Raw genomic sequence first — 16,405 nt, 5'->3', positions numbered from 1 at the left:
CTCTAATGGAAAACATAACAGCAACAACAGCAATATTTCTTCACAGCAAATTCATTCACCATCAACGAGCACCGAGAGAGGTCTTTTTTTAGGAAGGGCCTGGAAGCGCACACAGCAGCATATGCAGAAAAAAACAAAACATATTTTTGAGAAAATAAATGAATCATTGTGAAATACTCTGGCATTGTTTGGAAACTGGGAACAGACCATCGCATGCCTTCCAATCATGGCTAAACATCGCACAGACACATCCAAGAACATCAAAATATTTGCAATCTAAAGACAGGAGCCAAAAAACGTGATTGAGATTCAGTTTCTCGTCTCATGTATCGCATCGCTCCGTACCACAATCTGCCTCCGTGCTTGACTTTGAGGTGACTGCGATAGCACGCGACATATGCTCAGCCAAAAACGCTGAGCCAGTGGACACTTGTGCGCCTCTCAGGACAGATAGAAGGGGTTTATGATGTTAATTGTACACGGGCTGACAGAAGTGGAGCTGTTGCAGCTGCAGTCTTCCGTGCGCGTGAGCTGTGTTTTCGATTAACAAACTCATCACAGCCCTCCCCGTCACCTCAGCAAACGCTCTACATTTGAGAGGAATGGCCTTCGAGAGAAACAACATTCATTACATTCGTTATATTCCCAGTCGAGCGATCTGGCTCGAGAAGACGCTGGAGGACTTATGCTAACATCTGTAACTGGGTTTAATGTTTATGACATTCTGTTGTAAAGTCTCTGCAGCCTGCGTTTGGTGCTTTGCACTATTTGCAATAATTCTCGCTTTTAAAGTTATTCATTTAACTTTGATTGCCAAAAGACAGCAAATCAGAGATAACTTGTAACAGTAAGGCATAAAACATAAGAGTTTGATTAATAGCTGAATACTGTATGAGGGGGGGAATCACATGAAAGTAAAAGTCTTCAGCTGACACGTGCACTTGGTACATATGGTTATTATATCTTTTTTTATTTTTTTATAAATTTAACCACCCCAACTGTTTCCCATCAGTGTGGATACCTCGGCAAACAGGCATGGTGGCAGTGCCTGAAATCTTGGGAATGTTATGTAAAGTTCATAACGGCTTATTAGTATTGTGTAAAAAAAACAGTGCTTTGTTGTCTTGTCACCCTGCCAGTTATACATATATAAAATTTTAACTAATGTTTTCACTTGCATGTTATCAGTTAATATATTTATGAAAGCAGACCCCCTCAACTCCAGTAAAAAATGCATGACAAAAATGTATTATGTAATTATTAAACACTACCACTTGCAGCGCACATCAGTTGTACATTAAGTCCTGTAACTTCACTTTATTCACAAAGTACACTTAAAATCTGTAAGAGAAACAACTCAAAGTCCCACTCTCTGTATCTCAGGATCTCAAATATGAGCCATCAAAGTAGACACCTACCTCCCTGCAGCGAAGGACTCAGCTGTGTGGTAAGGAAGAAACCGAGAAGAAACAACGCAACCCTCCTGCAAGCCATCTCGCCCCAAAATGCACCGGCCCTCCCCAAATCAGCTGGTTTTATTCTCCAAGAGCTAATTACCACTTCAAAAATGTCTCAAAAAAAAGAAGGAGAGAAAGAAATGATACTGGACACGACGTAATTAAAAAGGGCAAAGCCTTTGGTTCGTTGGATCATTGCTCTTTTTTCTCTTCTATGTCTGGTGTTACTGTTTTTATTCTGGTCACTCCTGCCAAAAAAGCTGCTAGAGAGAGACAGAGAGAGAGAGAGAGAGAGAGAGAGAGAGAGACATGCCAGGAGGAAAGACAGGGGAGAGGGGAGGGAAAGATGAAGGCCGAGAGAGAACAAGAGAGACAAGGGGGGAGAGAGAGAGAGAGAGAGAGACATAATTTCCCACTCTCCAAAAAGAATTTAACTGTCTGCCAGACATTTGCATGGACTGTAACAGGACTTTGTATTTGTATGTGAGCAGAGAAGGAAAACGATAATGATGTTCGACTCATCATTGGGCCTCTGCCTTACAACCAGAGCTCTCAGAAAGTAAAAAAATGTAAAACATTGATTCTCAAGAAAACACAAAGTTTCTCATTGCTAAAAAATGTTCGAGCTGTCTTTGAAAAAAGATTAGTTAAAAAAAAACTTGACCAGTGTTTGTCTAAGAGTTTTGGGAAAAATGAAGCAGATTGTTTTGCGAACGTTTTGTAATGCATCTGTAATTATTTATGCCTATTAAAGCATAATAATACTAAAAGGCACATTAAACTATATTGATACTCTTGTAAAGCAACAGTGTAATGGCTTGCATATTAGTAACAAAACTTCTAAGTAAACACACCCACAATCAGGAATAGTCATGACAGAGAGAGGTCCAAACAAGTGAGAACCTAGCAAATAATAGTGTGTTTGAAGAAAATGCATGTTACAAGTCATGTCAAATGAAGAAGAGATGCTCTTGACTGTGACCCCACCCCTTTACCTGACCCTGATCCTAACCCTGACCTTACTTCTATGATTTATCCCAACTTGTTTTCAAACCTGATCCCCAATCTCCAACACTTTGCCATGTGCATGATGTATTCGCCCAAACCTGAATCTATCAAATCACTACAAAATCCTAATTTTAACCCCTAGTTCTTAAAGGTGCCATGTAGCTGGTCCAGTGCGTTGTGATTCGACAGCAGCTTACTGTAGCACACGTTGTCCGGAAAGGCCTAATCAAAGGCCAAACAAAGAGGATTTGACTCCGGGATGAAAATAACAGTGGCCGTTTCTCAATCCAAAGGCTGCAACCTTCGGAGGTAGCATTTCTAGGCTGCATACGTCATCAAGATTGTTTCAGGATCTATTTCAGGATCACTGAGGCTATTTTGGAGATTTTTCACCTGGATTTGGCCTACCCAATTTCAAAAGCTTTGCATACCCACATGCAGAGGTTTACATACAAAGGTTTGGTATCATTTTACAGTAAACCCTTTGAAATTACATAAAACACTGTTGAAAGTGCTGAACATGCTTGTATGTGTTGTCAGTCCTCTAATAAACACAAAATAACTGCCCTGAGTGGTCACGAAACCTGCAGACAGTTTTGTGTGATTCCAGTTGTTGTTAGCTTACAGAGGAAAAAGGTTTGATATTTATGTTGTTTTTCAAATGATGAAACACCAAATTTTATTTTTTTATGTTGTAAACACTGTCTTTGAAAGTGGATAACTCTGGTTCTGGGTGCTCTAGCACAGTGGTTCCCAACCTTTTTAGCCCTAAGTACCCCCACAGCCCTATCAGTAAGACTCAAGTACCCTTTCATCGAAACTAAAGCAAAGTTGCGTTTTAACCGTAATAAGACCCTTGGGGTCACTCCTACCCCCAAGCCACTTTTCTTTAGTTTAAAAACATGGTTCCCTTCATCTCAGTGAAATAATATTTTGTGGCTTTTCCAGATTATCCGTCAAGATTCATATAAAAAACCTGGGATTGATTCGGTCGTTCATCGTTCACGGAGGCGTAAAAAATGTCACTTAATTAGTCCCTTTGGGGGTAAAAATGACCCTAATTGAAATAAATGGGAAATGCAAAAAAAATCTTTTTTTTCTATTTTTTTCACCAAAAAAGAAAATCAATGCATCCAGAAAAAATCTTATAATTTCAACACAGAAAGGTAGGCCTGGTACTAGAGCCCAAGCACGCACATACACACACACGCACAAACACACACACAAACACAGACTCACACACAAAGACATAGTAAAACTTACACACACATAAAGACAGAGACACACACACACACACACACACACACACACACATTCTGGTTTCCATGTTTTGTCAGTAGCGCCTCACTGCAGAACACGACATTCAGGGGCGGAGTTGGATACAAATCCAGAGATCTCTTCCCACTGCATTTTGATTGGTCGGCAGTTTAACCACAAGACACGCCATACACGTGTTGTTGCGTTACCATTTCGGCATTGAGTCGTAACTTAATTAAGTTATTCTTTTGACAGAAAACCAAACTTTACTTTAACTACAATAAAAGTAGTGACTTTAAGGTGAAATGTAAGTGTTTTTGCTATAATATTTTGGAGTAAAACATTTCGAACACTACGAGTAATCTTACCACATGCAGTATAAGTATGCATAATTATTAACATATAGACCTTTTGCGAGTCGACGTCACAGTTACGTCACGCACGCATGTGGTGGCAGAAAAACAGTGGAAATGAATGAGACACGAGTGAAACGAACAATATAACTCACTAGAAAATGTTTTGTTGTGCTGTTGAGTGTCAGAATAGGAATGCCAAAATAGATGACCTTCATTTTTATAGTATATCGTCGTCGAAGACACCATTTGAAGATAAACGTAGGTGTTTATGGTTGCAATAAAAGCCCTCAACCGGACAGACTGGAGTGATGAAATCATCTGAAAATCTTTTAATTATTTGAATAGAAAATAATTAGAGAAGTTATCCGGTGTTCTGTCGAAGTCTGATCCCTCTATGTGTTTCTTATAGCGTTTTCATCATGTTACGTTTATAATTTATTTAGAAAGATTAAAGATTTTAATTAGTTCATAATATCAATAATATAACCATTTATTAAAGTTTTCGTATTTTTTTTCATTTTCTATTACTTCTTTTTACCATATATCTTAGCCTATGTCTTCTTCCTGTTTGTTCTAAATTATGATGTTTACTAATAAATATATAAACATAGCACACACACACACGATGTAAAGTGTTAATAATATATAAACAGGCCTATACAAATTAATTTGTATGTAAACATAATAGTTTTCGATCAAACACGTAGGATAAAAATATAAGGAAGAAATTGAAAACAGGAAATGATTAAATGTTTAATAAATGATATTATACAGAATACATGATAGTATTGCTCTTATAAGTACTTCAGAGATTCATACTGTAAAAATAATTGATTTACCAATAAAGAACAATACATATACATTACATACATGCAAGCATATCAGTGGCCAAGCCATTAAAACTTTTAATTTATTTAAAAAATAAACGTAACTTGGTGAAAACGTTATAAGAAACATTACACTTAAGAGAAATATAGGGGAAACAGAGTTCTACAGAACACCGGATCCTTAAAAATCACAGTTTAATGCTAAAACACTTCACACAGCTATTGAGAAGCATTCACTTTCTGCCACCGGTTGGGCTCCGCCCACGAAAAACGTCATCTCTGTTTGCAAACACGCAAAAGGTCTATATATATATATATGGCAAGTTATTTAGAAATTAATAAATTGAATGTTTATCGTGTAGAGACTTTGAACTTGTTTTAACGCGTCTTTGCTTACAGCCATTAGGAAACAGGTTTCCTAAACATGGTTTACGTTTTTTTTTAATGTGCTAATATAAGATATCAAATAAATTTGTGTTTTTATGTAAAAGTGGGATAATGTACAGCCAAGCGTGTCGGAAATATATGCCTTCAGTGATATCAAACGTTGGCGACCACTAGATGCAATTAATTGCGGGCTGCAACAACGCAAATATACTGGTTCATTTGGCGGAACAAAGTATATAAAGTGGGAGGAGTTGGATCTAGATCCAACCCCGCTCCCTGGATCTCGTGTTCTGCAGTGAGGACCATCTCTGTTTTGTGGGGACATTCCATAGACGTAATGCATTTTATACCATACAAACTGTATATTCTATTCCCCTTACCTACCCCATTCCCTAACCCCAACCATCACAGAAACCATTTGAATGGCATACTTTCCCAAGGAACGATATATGATGGAGAGGAGTGGGTTTTTTTAAATGCTCATGATGAGACAGATATACTCTCAGTCAGAGGGAGCTTTATAGTTAAAAAAAATAAAATTGTGTAATTCGTAGAGAACATTTATTTTGCAAGTACATCTTTATCTTAAGGCCATTTTAAGGCATGCATCTATGTCTGGAATCAATGAATGTCTTCAGTACATCTCTTAACAGCAAAAAAAATATATTAAATTATTGCGCTCGCTGAAATGTTGCTTTGTTGATGGCAAAAACTCAATGACCGTTAGTAACAGGGATGCAAATTAAAAAGATACCAAACAAGCGCATGCACACATGAATAGGGCCATTCTCTCTTTTGCTTACAGTATATCATTAGCTCACTTCTAAAGCATTATGAACCCGTCTGACCTCATACCGCATCATGCACAACCACAATATTCCTGTGTTTAGCTTAAGAATAATAACTTTTGTGTGAGCTTTTATTGAGACACTGAGTGCATTTTTTCGAAGTAAAAAGATTTTTCCTTGTTCTGCCGGCTTCTCTATTTTAGCTTGTGTCTGCTGCTTGTCCTTTCAGCATCTTGTAGATGCCAAAAACTCGGCTTGTTTGTGTATCCAAGGAGTATGTGAATATTATCCAGGCCTGCATTTGTCAAATAGTTAAGTTGTTAAAACATTCAACACTTCATTCAAAAAGTCTGGATACATCTTGGAATTTTGTGGCTATATCTAAGAAATAATACAGCAGGGGTTTGTTCACTTTTTATAGTACACACCTGATTATTCATAGCAAAAAATGCATTCTTTTAAAAAACCTATACAGTATATATGGATGGACTGGCCACCTGTCCATGGTGTCCCTAACTGGCCTGAGCTATGCATAAATAGGCTCTAGCAATCCATGTGACCATATGTTAACTCAATTAAGATTTGACTTTTCAAACTTGAGTTGTGTCATGATGCGATCTGACAACACTTTTGGTAAGAGAGCATAGTTGACAAAAATCCCATTTTTGTGATACAATTTTAGGAAGTAAACATTTCATGCATTGGAACGAATTTGACAGGTGTGAAGGATCTCAGTTGGAATGAAATAAAGTTAATGTGCAGTAAGGTTGCTTTCCTGAAGCAAGGTTGTGTTCCGGCGGCAGTGACACACAGGCACTCCTGATTTTGCCAAGTGGTTGATGTCCTCAGGGAAACATTATGTTGACCCTGGGACAGCATTTCAACCAAGCTTTCCATTTCACATTTCCCTTTGATATTAGGGTTCAGATATGATTAGGGTTGGGGTTTGGGGTGGGTTAAGGTTTTATTTACAAAAATGTTGTCCTTGGGACAACACAATATGTTGCCCTGAGGATATCTCTCACTCTCACAAGAAGGCTTTGGTACAAAGAACTATTGCCTCCACATCCTGATTGGAAAACAAGGGCAGCTGGTAACCAAGGCAGTAGTCAAATGCAGAATGTTTATTGTCTTTCAGTCTGACCATTAGACTGTGGATTGAAACCAAGAGTGAGACTAACAGGGTACTTGACAGAAAGCTTTCCAAAATCTTTCATACCTAAAAATGTGACTAAAGAGATGGTAACATAAGGAGACAGGCAACGTGTGTGGCTTTGGCAGACCTCTCTACAGTATAGTGATAAGAACAGTGGTGATATGGAATCAAGCCCTAACAAACTCCAGGGTAATGTTAGGCTGTATATATGACATTTAAACTGTATATTGTGTTATCAGGTGAGTTGAGATGAATGCCCCCATTTTCAGGACAGAATGAGTCTTACAAAGACAGAATTTTGTTTAGCAGCAAGTCTTGTCCATTTTGCGGGTTATTCTGGCCTACTCACACAAAAACCTGACATCTAACTGACATTTAAGATGCCCAACAACAGTTCATTTAGGGGCAGGTTTATCTAGAAACACAATGTCAGAATAATATACATGCATGGAAAAAATTATTAGCTCTGTGAACGGCTGTACAGTAAACAAATAAAAAATGGCAGACTTTGTGATCTGAATTTTTGATAGTTATGATTTTATTTTAATGCCCCCAATCTGACAACATTTGGGTTGTGAATGGGTGCGCTGTCTGAGACTGAGACTAGGATCATTACATTTTTTTGCATGTTGACATTGCCTCAATTTTTGTCTTTGATGTCCCAGAAGAAAAAAAACAGTGAGACAATGAACATCAGATTAGGACTGTACTGAGCAGGATCATCAGTAGAGAACAGGCAAAACACCAGCTTCCTAGTTTTTAAACCAGGAGCAAAATCTGGAGCAAATCAAAGCACAAATGATTTGGCAGAAGCTGAGCATCTGGTGGATCATCTTAACCAAAAAAAGTAGCTAAAGTCTCCCTTTCTCCAGGTCCAATCTGATTTTATGATTATCTTTATAATTGCATTCTATGTTACTGTAATCATGGAAAAAACCTGTAGAAGTTTCTAAATCCCATAAACTCTTGTAGTTCTTTACGGTTCAGTAAGGCCAGTAGTATACTAAGACAAATCATCTTTTTTGACACTACAGACACAGCAGGGCTGTTGGTGATGCCAAACAGCATAGCCTGATACTCACAAAAACCACTAGGAGTGCTGAAGGCAGTTTTCCATTCATCAGTCTTCCCAATCCAACACCTGCAGGAAATGTCACCATTTTGCACCCTTGAAAGGCCCTTTGCGAAGGGTAGTCATTTGTAGGGGAGTTGCAAATTAAAGTGAAAACCTGAATTCATTTGCAATGGGCCTTTCAAGAGGTCTGTTAGCAAAGTGTACATGCCATGTTCACTTCAAGGAAAGTTCGTTCTGTTCGTGATCTCACGTGATTTTGAGTAACAAATTCTAGCGATGCATTTTGAAGTGAATATGGCGGGAAAATTCAACTTTAACTACAAATCTAAGTAAAATTATTTGTTTGTCTTTATTTTAATGTAATACCTAATATTAGTTCTGGATTCCATGTGCACATGCAGCGTTGTCAAGGTAACATTGGTCTGTCAAAAACTTTGTCACATACTTAAGTACTATTCTACAACATTTACTAGTATAAAAAGTGTAAATAGTGTGTTCACTGTCAGAAAAAAAAAATTACTTGAAGTACCTGGATGATGCACTTATTAAATCGAAAATTGTAGTGTAAGTGTTAACGTTTCTCATTTACTTTTAATGGGTGAAGTCATGCGTTGCCGAACAGAATTGTGGATGCGTCAATGTCGCGTCACTGCCATTGCTTGCGGCAGAAGTTGAACATTTCTCAACTTTTCAAGCGCCAATGCATGCATCAGCCAATCAGATCGCTTTATGCAAATAACCTAGTGTGAGCCAGCCAATTACATTTATGCAAGACCAAAGAATGTGTTGCGGCCACTCTGATTGGCTGTTGGCCACACTTCAGACAAGCCTTCGGTCAAGCATTAATGCTTTCGCCCTGTGTGAATGTACAGGAAGTGTTACATTTGGGAAGATATTACGATTCATACACTCATCAGGTGAGTAGATAGTGCATAGTTTAGATGCATACTGTATAATACGTCATTTGAGACACAACTACAGTTTTCTTTTATTGATCAAGTCAGAAACATTAGTTGGTAAAATATGAAGGGTTGGTCCCTAAAGACTAAAATATAAATCTTTTGTTAGAAAAATTGCACTTATGGGTAAAACAAGCATATTTAGAAGTTTTTCTTCAAAAGCACCTATTATGCAATTAATGATTTTACATTTCCTTTGGTGTATAAGTGTGTATTAGTACATGTTAGCGATATGCAAAGGTACTAATCCCAAAATAAACGATGAGGTGAGTTTTCATCTCCAAAGTAAATATCTTTTCTTGTAGTTCAACAAACTACACAGACTGTAGGCAACAGTTTACTTCCTCTGTCTGTTGAGGTGGACACGACAGTCATTATCATAATCCAGCCGGCTTTTGACTCACAGCCTGCAAGTAATCTATGTTTTCATATTTAAAGAATTTACTACTGACTAAAATATGATTCAAACACAAGTTTTGTGCAGTGCAGAGTAGCGCTTGTCATTTGTCATGTCACAAATGCAGACATGGTTTTAATGTTTTAGTATCATTACCTTACCAATCTATTATCTCCTGCTCGAGCCGCAATGGCAAAGTTGATCAATTAGCTTGATCATCTGCAATTTCCGGATCAGATTTGGCTCGTATTGATAAGGTAGTAAAGACGATATTAACTCCTGTCAGCATTGCATTGTGAGCGAATCTTTCAAAGATGGTAAGGAGCGTCACATTTCCGGCTGACGTCAGCGGCCAATCACAACGTACTGGTAAGCTGACCAATCGAAGGACACTGCGCTTTTCAGAAGTATGAGCTTTGTACAAAATCAATGTGTTTCAGGGAGGCAGGGCATAAATCAGGGTTCCCCAAATCTTACCCTGGAGGGCCAGAGCACTGCAGGGTTTAGGTCCAACCCTAATCAAACTTCCCCACATGTGATTTTCTAGTGATCATAAAGACTATAGGCACACAATTAGCTTGCTCAGGTGTGTTTGATCAGGGTTGGAGCTAAACTATGCAGTGCTCCAGCCCTCGAGGGTAAGATTTCGGGAACCCTGGCATAGATTATCAAAAATAATGTACGGTATGTGGAAAATAATGTGTTTTTTAAATCATAAACTGCACGAACACATTGTAATATACCAAATACACAAAAATAATTTCTCTGCTATTTCAAAATTATGGAGAATGTCAGTGGAATGTCTGGCTGTATCATTCCAAAATATCCATGTTTTTTGAGTCAGATCTTTATAGTTTTCTGTTTTGTGTCAATGTCCTGCAAGATAATAATTCCTCACAATAAAATAAAGATTTGCAGCTCTGGATCACTAAAACATGTTCTCCTTATAGGGATTTGTCTGTTTTTTACTTAAGCTGCACCTGATAGCAGGTTGTTTTTGACTCTGAATCCATCACCATGATTACACGTAAAGATGATATGTGATGCTGGGCTGCATTTAGTTTGTTCAAACATAATGCATTGCTTTTAGGCCAGGACTCATCAGACTACATTTTCCTTAAACGTATAAGGTTTTGTATCAGGGTTCACAGCAAAATACTAGAATGACTTAATGTTGGCTTTTCTTAAAAGTGGTTTCCTTCTAGACGCTCTCCTAAAGAGTCCCAACTCAATGAACTTCTGAAAGGTTTGCTGATGTCTGGACAGTTTCTGCCATTCCAGCCAAGAAGCTCTGCAACTCTGTCATTCATTTAGACAATGGCACATCCTGTACACTTTCTCAATTCGAATGGCCTGGTTTTGGTATTGTCTGGGTTACGACATGTTCTTTCCTTTAATTTTAATAGACCTCCTTGAAAGTTTTAAAGCTCTGCCAACCATTTACAAGCTTATCAAGCTTTCTGAATGGATTTATTGTGATAATTCAAATTAATCGTTTATTGCCTAAACAATGTAAATAATTAAATTAATGTGATATTTGTACTATGTAGTTTTATAAAGTTTAAAATACTTTACGAAGACTCTGCTTATCTGACTATGGGGCAGGTTCCCAGAGAGGGTTTAGATTAATCCAGAACTAGGCCTTGGTTATATTAGGATATTTAAGTAGTTTTTTACAAACATACCTAACAGAAAACAATACTGGGGTGCATCTTGAAACAAAACAATGTCACTGATATATGTTAAGTGCAAGGTGTTTTTAAATTAAGGCGGCTCAAACATCCATTTTAGTCTGGATATGCACTGTCCGGGGAACTGCCCCTATAAGTTTATGTACAGTTTTTTCAGACATAATCAAAATGACCCAATTAGTTGTCAAAAGCAAAATGCTTTAACCTATAAAGGTATACATGACCAGTAACACTGATTTAGGACATGCTTCTCCTTTCGATATTGGGTGAAATAACAGCAGTAAACCATGAGCTAAAATACTAAGTTTATTTTACCATTTTCGGCAGTTGATTTTTTTGGCATTAATATAAGTTGAGATAACACTTTTTTATTGTTATTCTCACTATGAACTATGACACGGTGATAATAAATTTTCAAGTCAGAGTTAGAATCTGGGAAAAGAACATTTCAGTAATTCTTTATTAAAGTGCATTTACAATAAAATTCTATATATGGTGTTTTTTATCATGAAACAGCAACTAGAAAAGAATGTTGCAGAGCTGATTCTTAAGCGCAGTATAGAGGAAAAACTTATGGGCACTGTGTTTTACCATTCGTGGTAAACTTGTGGACCTATTTTTCCAAAATGCCTCACACCCGTACATTCTTCCGCTGAGAGCTTGAATAATAGACACTGCAGCTCAGTTGGTCGATAAAACCTGTTAGAAAATGTCACAGGCAGAGGCGGACCACAGACTTTGTGTGTCACGCCCCTCCTTGAGTTCCACCTCGAGGAGGTCCCAAAAGTACCCCAAGGACCAGACACACGAAGAAGAGATAAGTAAAATATGACAATCTTTATTAAATTATTTAAAAATAGAATGGGAAAGGGGGAAATCTAAAATGTCCTCTCTCTCTCTCTCCTCCAGGGAGAGACGGGGGTCAAGGGAAGGGGGATGGCAAATCGTCCAGCCAGCAAGGTACGTCCCCACAGGGAAAGGACAGGACTGAGCTCCCTCGTCCCTGTCACACCTCCTGTGTTTTTTGTAAATCCTGTGACGCCCTTCTCTTCCTCCTGAAGGCAAAGAAACATAAGATGAATGCTGGGAATTAGGTAAGCAACACTACCTTAGTCCACGGTATCCAATACCCACGGGCCTGTCTCCAGCGGCCTTGTTTTCCTGCTCAAATCGGAATGAGTGTTAATTTCCGTACTCCCCCTCTTACGTGAGGCCTCCTGGATGCGCAAGTAGGAACAGGTGAGTAACAAGCTAAGTCAGCTTCTAACCCTGTGTACAGGTAGGTATTCTTCGCCGCCATGTTCTTTCCTCTAAGCGCCCAGGGCGTGTAAGGTAGGTGAACTTTAACCCTGGTTAAGTATCGTTCATCTCCGTATTCTTTCCTCTAGGTTCTCGGGACGTACAGGGTGAGTTAACTTTAGCTCTGGGTAAGTACCGTTCGTCGTCGTGTTCTTTCCTCTAGGTTTTCGGGACGTGCAAGGTGAGTTAGCTTTAGCTCTGGGTAAGTATCGTTCGTGGTCGTATTCTCTCCTCTAGGTTTTCGGGACATGCAAGGTGAGTTAGCTTTAGCTCTGGGTAAGTATCGCTCATCACCGTATTCTCTCCTCTAGGTTTTCGGGACGTGCAAGGGGAGTTAGCTTTAGCTCTGGGTAAGTATCGTTCGTGGTCGTATTCTTTCCTCTAGGCTCTCGGGACGTGTGAGGTGAGTTAGCTGTAGCTCCGAGTAAGTATCGTTTGTCACCGTATTCTCTCCTCTAGGTTTTCGGGACGTGCAAGGTGAGTTAGCTTTAGCTCTTGGTAAATATCGTTCGTCACCGTATTCTCTCCTCTAGGTTTTCGGGACGTGCAAGGTGAGTTAGCTTTAGCTCTGGGTAAGTATCGTTCATGGTCGTATTCTTTCCTCTAGGCTCTCGGGACGTGTAAGGTGAGTTAGCTTTAGCTCTAATGCTGCATTTACACCAACCGCGGTAAGGGCGTGAAGCGCGAGTGATTTCAATGTTAAGTCAATGTGAAGACGCGTTGACGCGCATCAGGAGGTCCCGCGGCGCGTAAGAGGCGTTCGGCGCGGCGCGGAAGACGCGTTTCCGCCTCTTTCGCGCGTGAAGCTCGGGCGAAAGGCGCGAATTGAGCGTTGTGCGCGGTACGCGCGGTAAGCGCGAATGGTGCTTTTTGTGCATCTAGCGGTTCACGCGAATTAGCGGCTGACGCCCGAGTTGAAAAATTTGAACTTTGGCGGAATTTCGCGCCGCGTTAACCAATCAGGAGCCTGCTTGCTGCTGTGGTGGCAGCCCCGCCCGGAGTCACTCACTCAACCAAGGCTTGATATTGTCCATAAGCAGACACCCGGAGCTATACGACACAAGTTCTTATTTCTATAACTTAGAGGAGACAGGAATAAAAAGGACCTCGCTTGGAAGAGTGTCAGTGAGGACATTGGGCAACCTGGTAATTGTAATACACACTTCACTTTTGAGTAAAGTGACGTTTATCGACCCGTGTCGTTTATTTTCCCCATAGTAAGGTTACCAAATACAAACTGGTAACTCTCTCGATTGTTCAACATCAGTCATTTTGCAAACAGACAACCACATAGCACTTGCCCCTCCCACAAGAAGCGGAGTTTGCCTCTGACGCGCGTCAAATGCTTGGTTTTTCCGCGCGTCTACTCCGCTCTACACGCGCGAATGCATCCAAATTGTTCAAGCGGCAAACCACGCGCGGTAGACGCGATTTTGACGCCCAAACCGCGTTTGGTGTAAACTCAGCATAAGGAAGTATCGTTCGTCACCGTATTCTCTCCTCTAGGTTTTCGAGACGTGCAAGGTGAGTTAGCTTTAGCTCTGGGTAAGTATGTGTATAACTTTGGTCATTGTAATCTGCTATACTTTAGGCTTGCCACACAAGACGAATAACTTTAGCTCAACGGACAGTGAGTATCTTTAGTCGTTGTAATTAGTTATACTTTAGGCTTGCCACACAAGACGAATAACTTCAACTCAGCGGACAGTGGGTATCTTTAGTCGTTGTAATTTGTTATACTTTAGGCTTGCCACACAAGACGAATAACTTTAGCTCAGCGGGCAGTGAGTATCTTTGGTCGTTGTGATTTGTTATGCTTCAGGCTTGCCACACAGACGAGTCAAAACACTCTGTACAATACCTCTTCGGGGGACACAGTTCACCTCTATATCTTCGGGGCCAGGGTTTGCAGCGGGCAGTCAGAAGATGTTTAGGTGACCTGCTGGTGACCACAGCTTTCGCTCGTTCCCCTAGGGCTCTCCCAGACCTGTGAGTTGGAACAGACAGCAAAAAGAGACGGCACAGCACAGCAAAGTACCAGTGCACACACGTCAAGACGAAAAACTCACACACAGCACTTCAGACACACTCCAGTGATTAATAAGGTCTGTACCCTCTGCCGGGTTGAGACCCATCCTAAGAAGAACTTGGATTTTCTGTACTCACACAACCTTCGCCCAATCGGTCAGGCCCACAAGACCACCAGGCCCAAATCTGCTGCTTCAACTCCTTCACTGATATCCTCATATACAGTGGTCAGAAACATCGGCTGTGCTTGGTATGCATATAACTCGTTTAAGAGAAGTGAATAGTATCAAATGTCTGCTTTACTCACAGTCTGTGTGGATGTATGTCTTACTCCTTTCCCCATCCGCTCCCCGGATGTGTCTCCAATTCACCGCAGCTTTCCCCAAGCTGGCTCTCTCTCCGGGTCTTTAACACAACACACACGTAGTGGTAAGTAAATCTCCTTAGCAATATTTCACGTTGCTCACCCCGTTTACTCGTTGATTTCCTTTACACCGTCCACCTTTCAGAGCCTCCTCGTCCTGTAGCTCCCAGATATTCACTCAAGCTACGCCTATGGAGCTTCTTTCCAACAGTCTTCCTCTTCCTGCAGCTCCGTTGCTCCTTAAGTACTCTATGCATCCATAGAATTACCCAGTCGGTAAGCACCACGTCACTCCTCTCACCTGCTGTGCATTTCGGCCTGATTTTGGTTGCCCAGAGTTACCAGGAAGTGCCGTGTGTTTCTGGTATTCGGTCCGGGCGGAACCTGTACTCACAACTTTGGTTCCGCCTCAACAGTCACTCCGTGACAAAAACATCTTTTGCAGCGATTTTTGTGTGAGCATATCACTGAACACCCCTGATCACTTGGTGAGTTTCATGTCTTTGTAAACGAAAGTTTAATGCATTTTAGGAAAGTTTGTTCCAGTGCACCTATACAGCCATTGTGGGGGTGGGGGGTGATACCACAGAAGCCAAAAATTCTCGGACCAGCAGCATATGTCCAAATTTTTGTCAAAACCGTTCTATTTCTTCATAAACAATCTGAAAACAGGGCTTTACGTGTAAAAATACCGAACTTGTCCTTTAACACTCTGGGGTCGACTGCGGCGTCGCAAACTCTTTATTTTTCAATCACTCAGCAAAGAGACTTAGATTACTCTGCTGATTTTGGACATACAGATATGATTTATACATAATTTAAAACGTTAAAGTGTCTATTTTTTTTCGTCCACTCCCAATAAAAACAGAATTTTGTGCTTTTCGCAAAATTAAGAAAATAAACATGATGCGCGTTTTGTTCTCTCTCCCTCAGTGAAGTCCTTTCAGAAACATGTCAGAAAAATAAACTGAAACTTAACGAATACTTGTCATAGAAACAAAAGATAAATGTCTAAATAATGCTTAGAATGTCTCCTTTTAAATGATGTAAGTGAGATCGAAAACAGATATTGTCATTTGGTGTAAACTGTATGAGAAGGAGGAGAGGTACCGTATTTCTCCTGTTACCTGTTTAACTGTAATGAGATGAGATCGCCACACCCCCGCGCTATTGAAGTGAATGAGCAGAGACATCCATATGCATAACTCCTGCCTCCTGCAGTCAATGGATACGCAATCCACAACCCAGTCTCTCCATTCCTTGTTGTTTCATCCGATTGCATCAAACATGCCATCTAATCCTTATTTACTTGCGTATGTGGGTCAGTATCTCCAGACGCAAGTGTTTTCTTTGTCT

General features: G+C 40.0%; 1 protein-coding gene across 13 annotated transcripts in view; it reads right to left on the bottom strand.

The window, feature by feature from the left end:
* Positions 1-1,713, bottom strand: part of elna (elastin a) — a 77,456-nt gene extending 75,743 nt beyond the window's left edge. For 9 of the 13 annotated variants that reach the window (XM_065281740.2, XM_065281745.1, XM_065281741.1 and 6 more), the window contains exon 1: positions 1,419-1,712. In XM_065281740.2, the coding sequence (XP_065137812.1) occupies positions 1,419-1,494 (76 nt within the window). In that variant the 5' untranslated portion in view covers positions 1,495-1,712. Of the gene's footprint in view, positions 1-1,418 lie in introns of all 13 variants that reach the window. The other 4 variants (XM_065281743.1, XM_065281753.1, XM_065281751.1 and 1 more) reach the window with 1 other exon arrangement.
* Between the last annotated feature and the right edge of the window lie 14,692 nt (positions 1,714-16,405).

This window comes from Paramisgurnus dabryanus, chromosome 8, assembly GCF_030506205.2.
Source record: "Paramisgurnus dabryanus chromosome 8, PD_genome_1.1, whole genome shotgun sequence".
NCBI classification, from domain to species: domain Eukaryota; kingdom Metazoa; phylum Chordata; class Actinopteri; order Cypriniformes; family Cobitidae; genus Paramisgurnus; species Paramisgurnus dabryanus.
The sequence above is the reverse complement of the archived record's forward strand: the minus strand, read 5'-3'. Positions and strand labels throughout refer to the sequence as shown.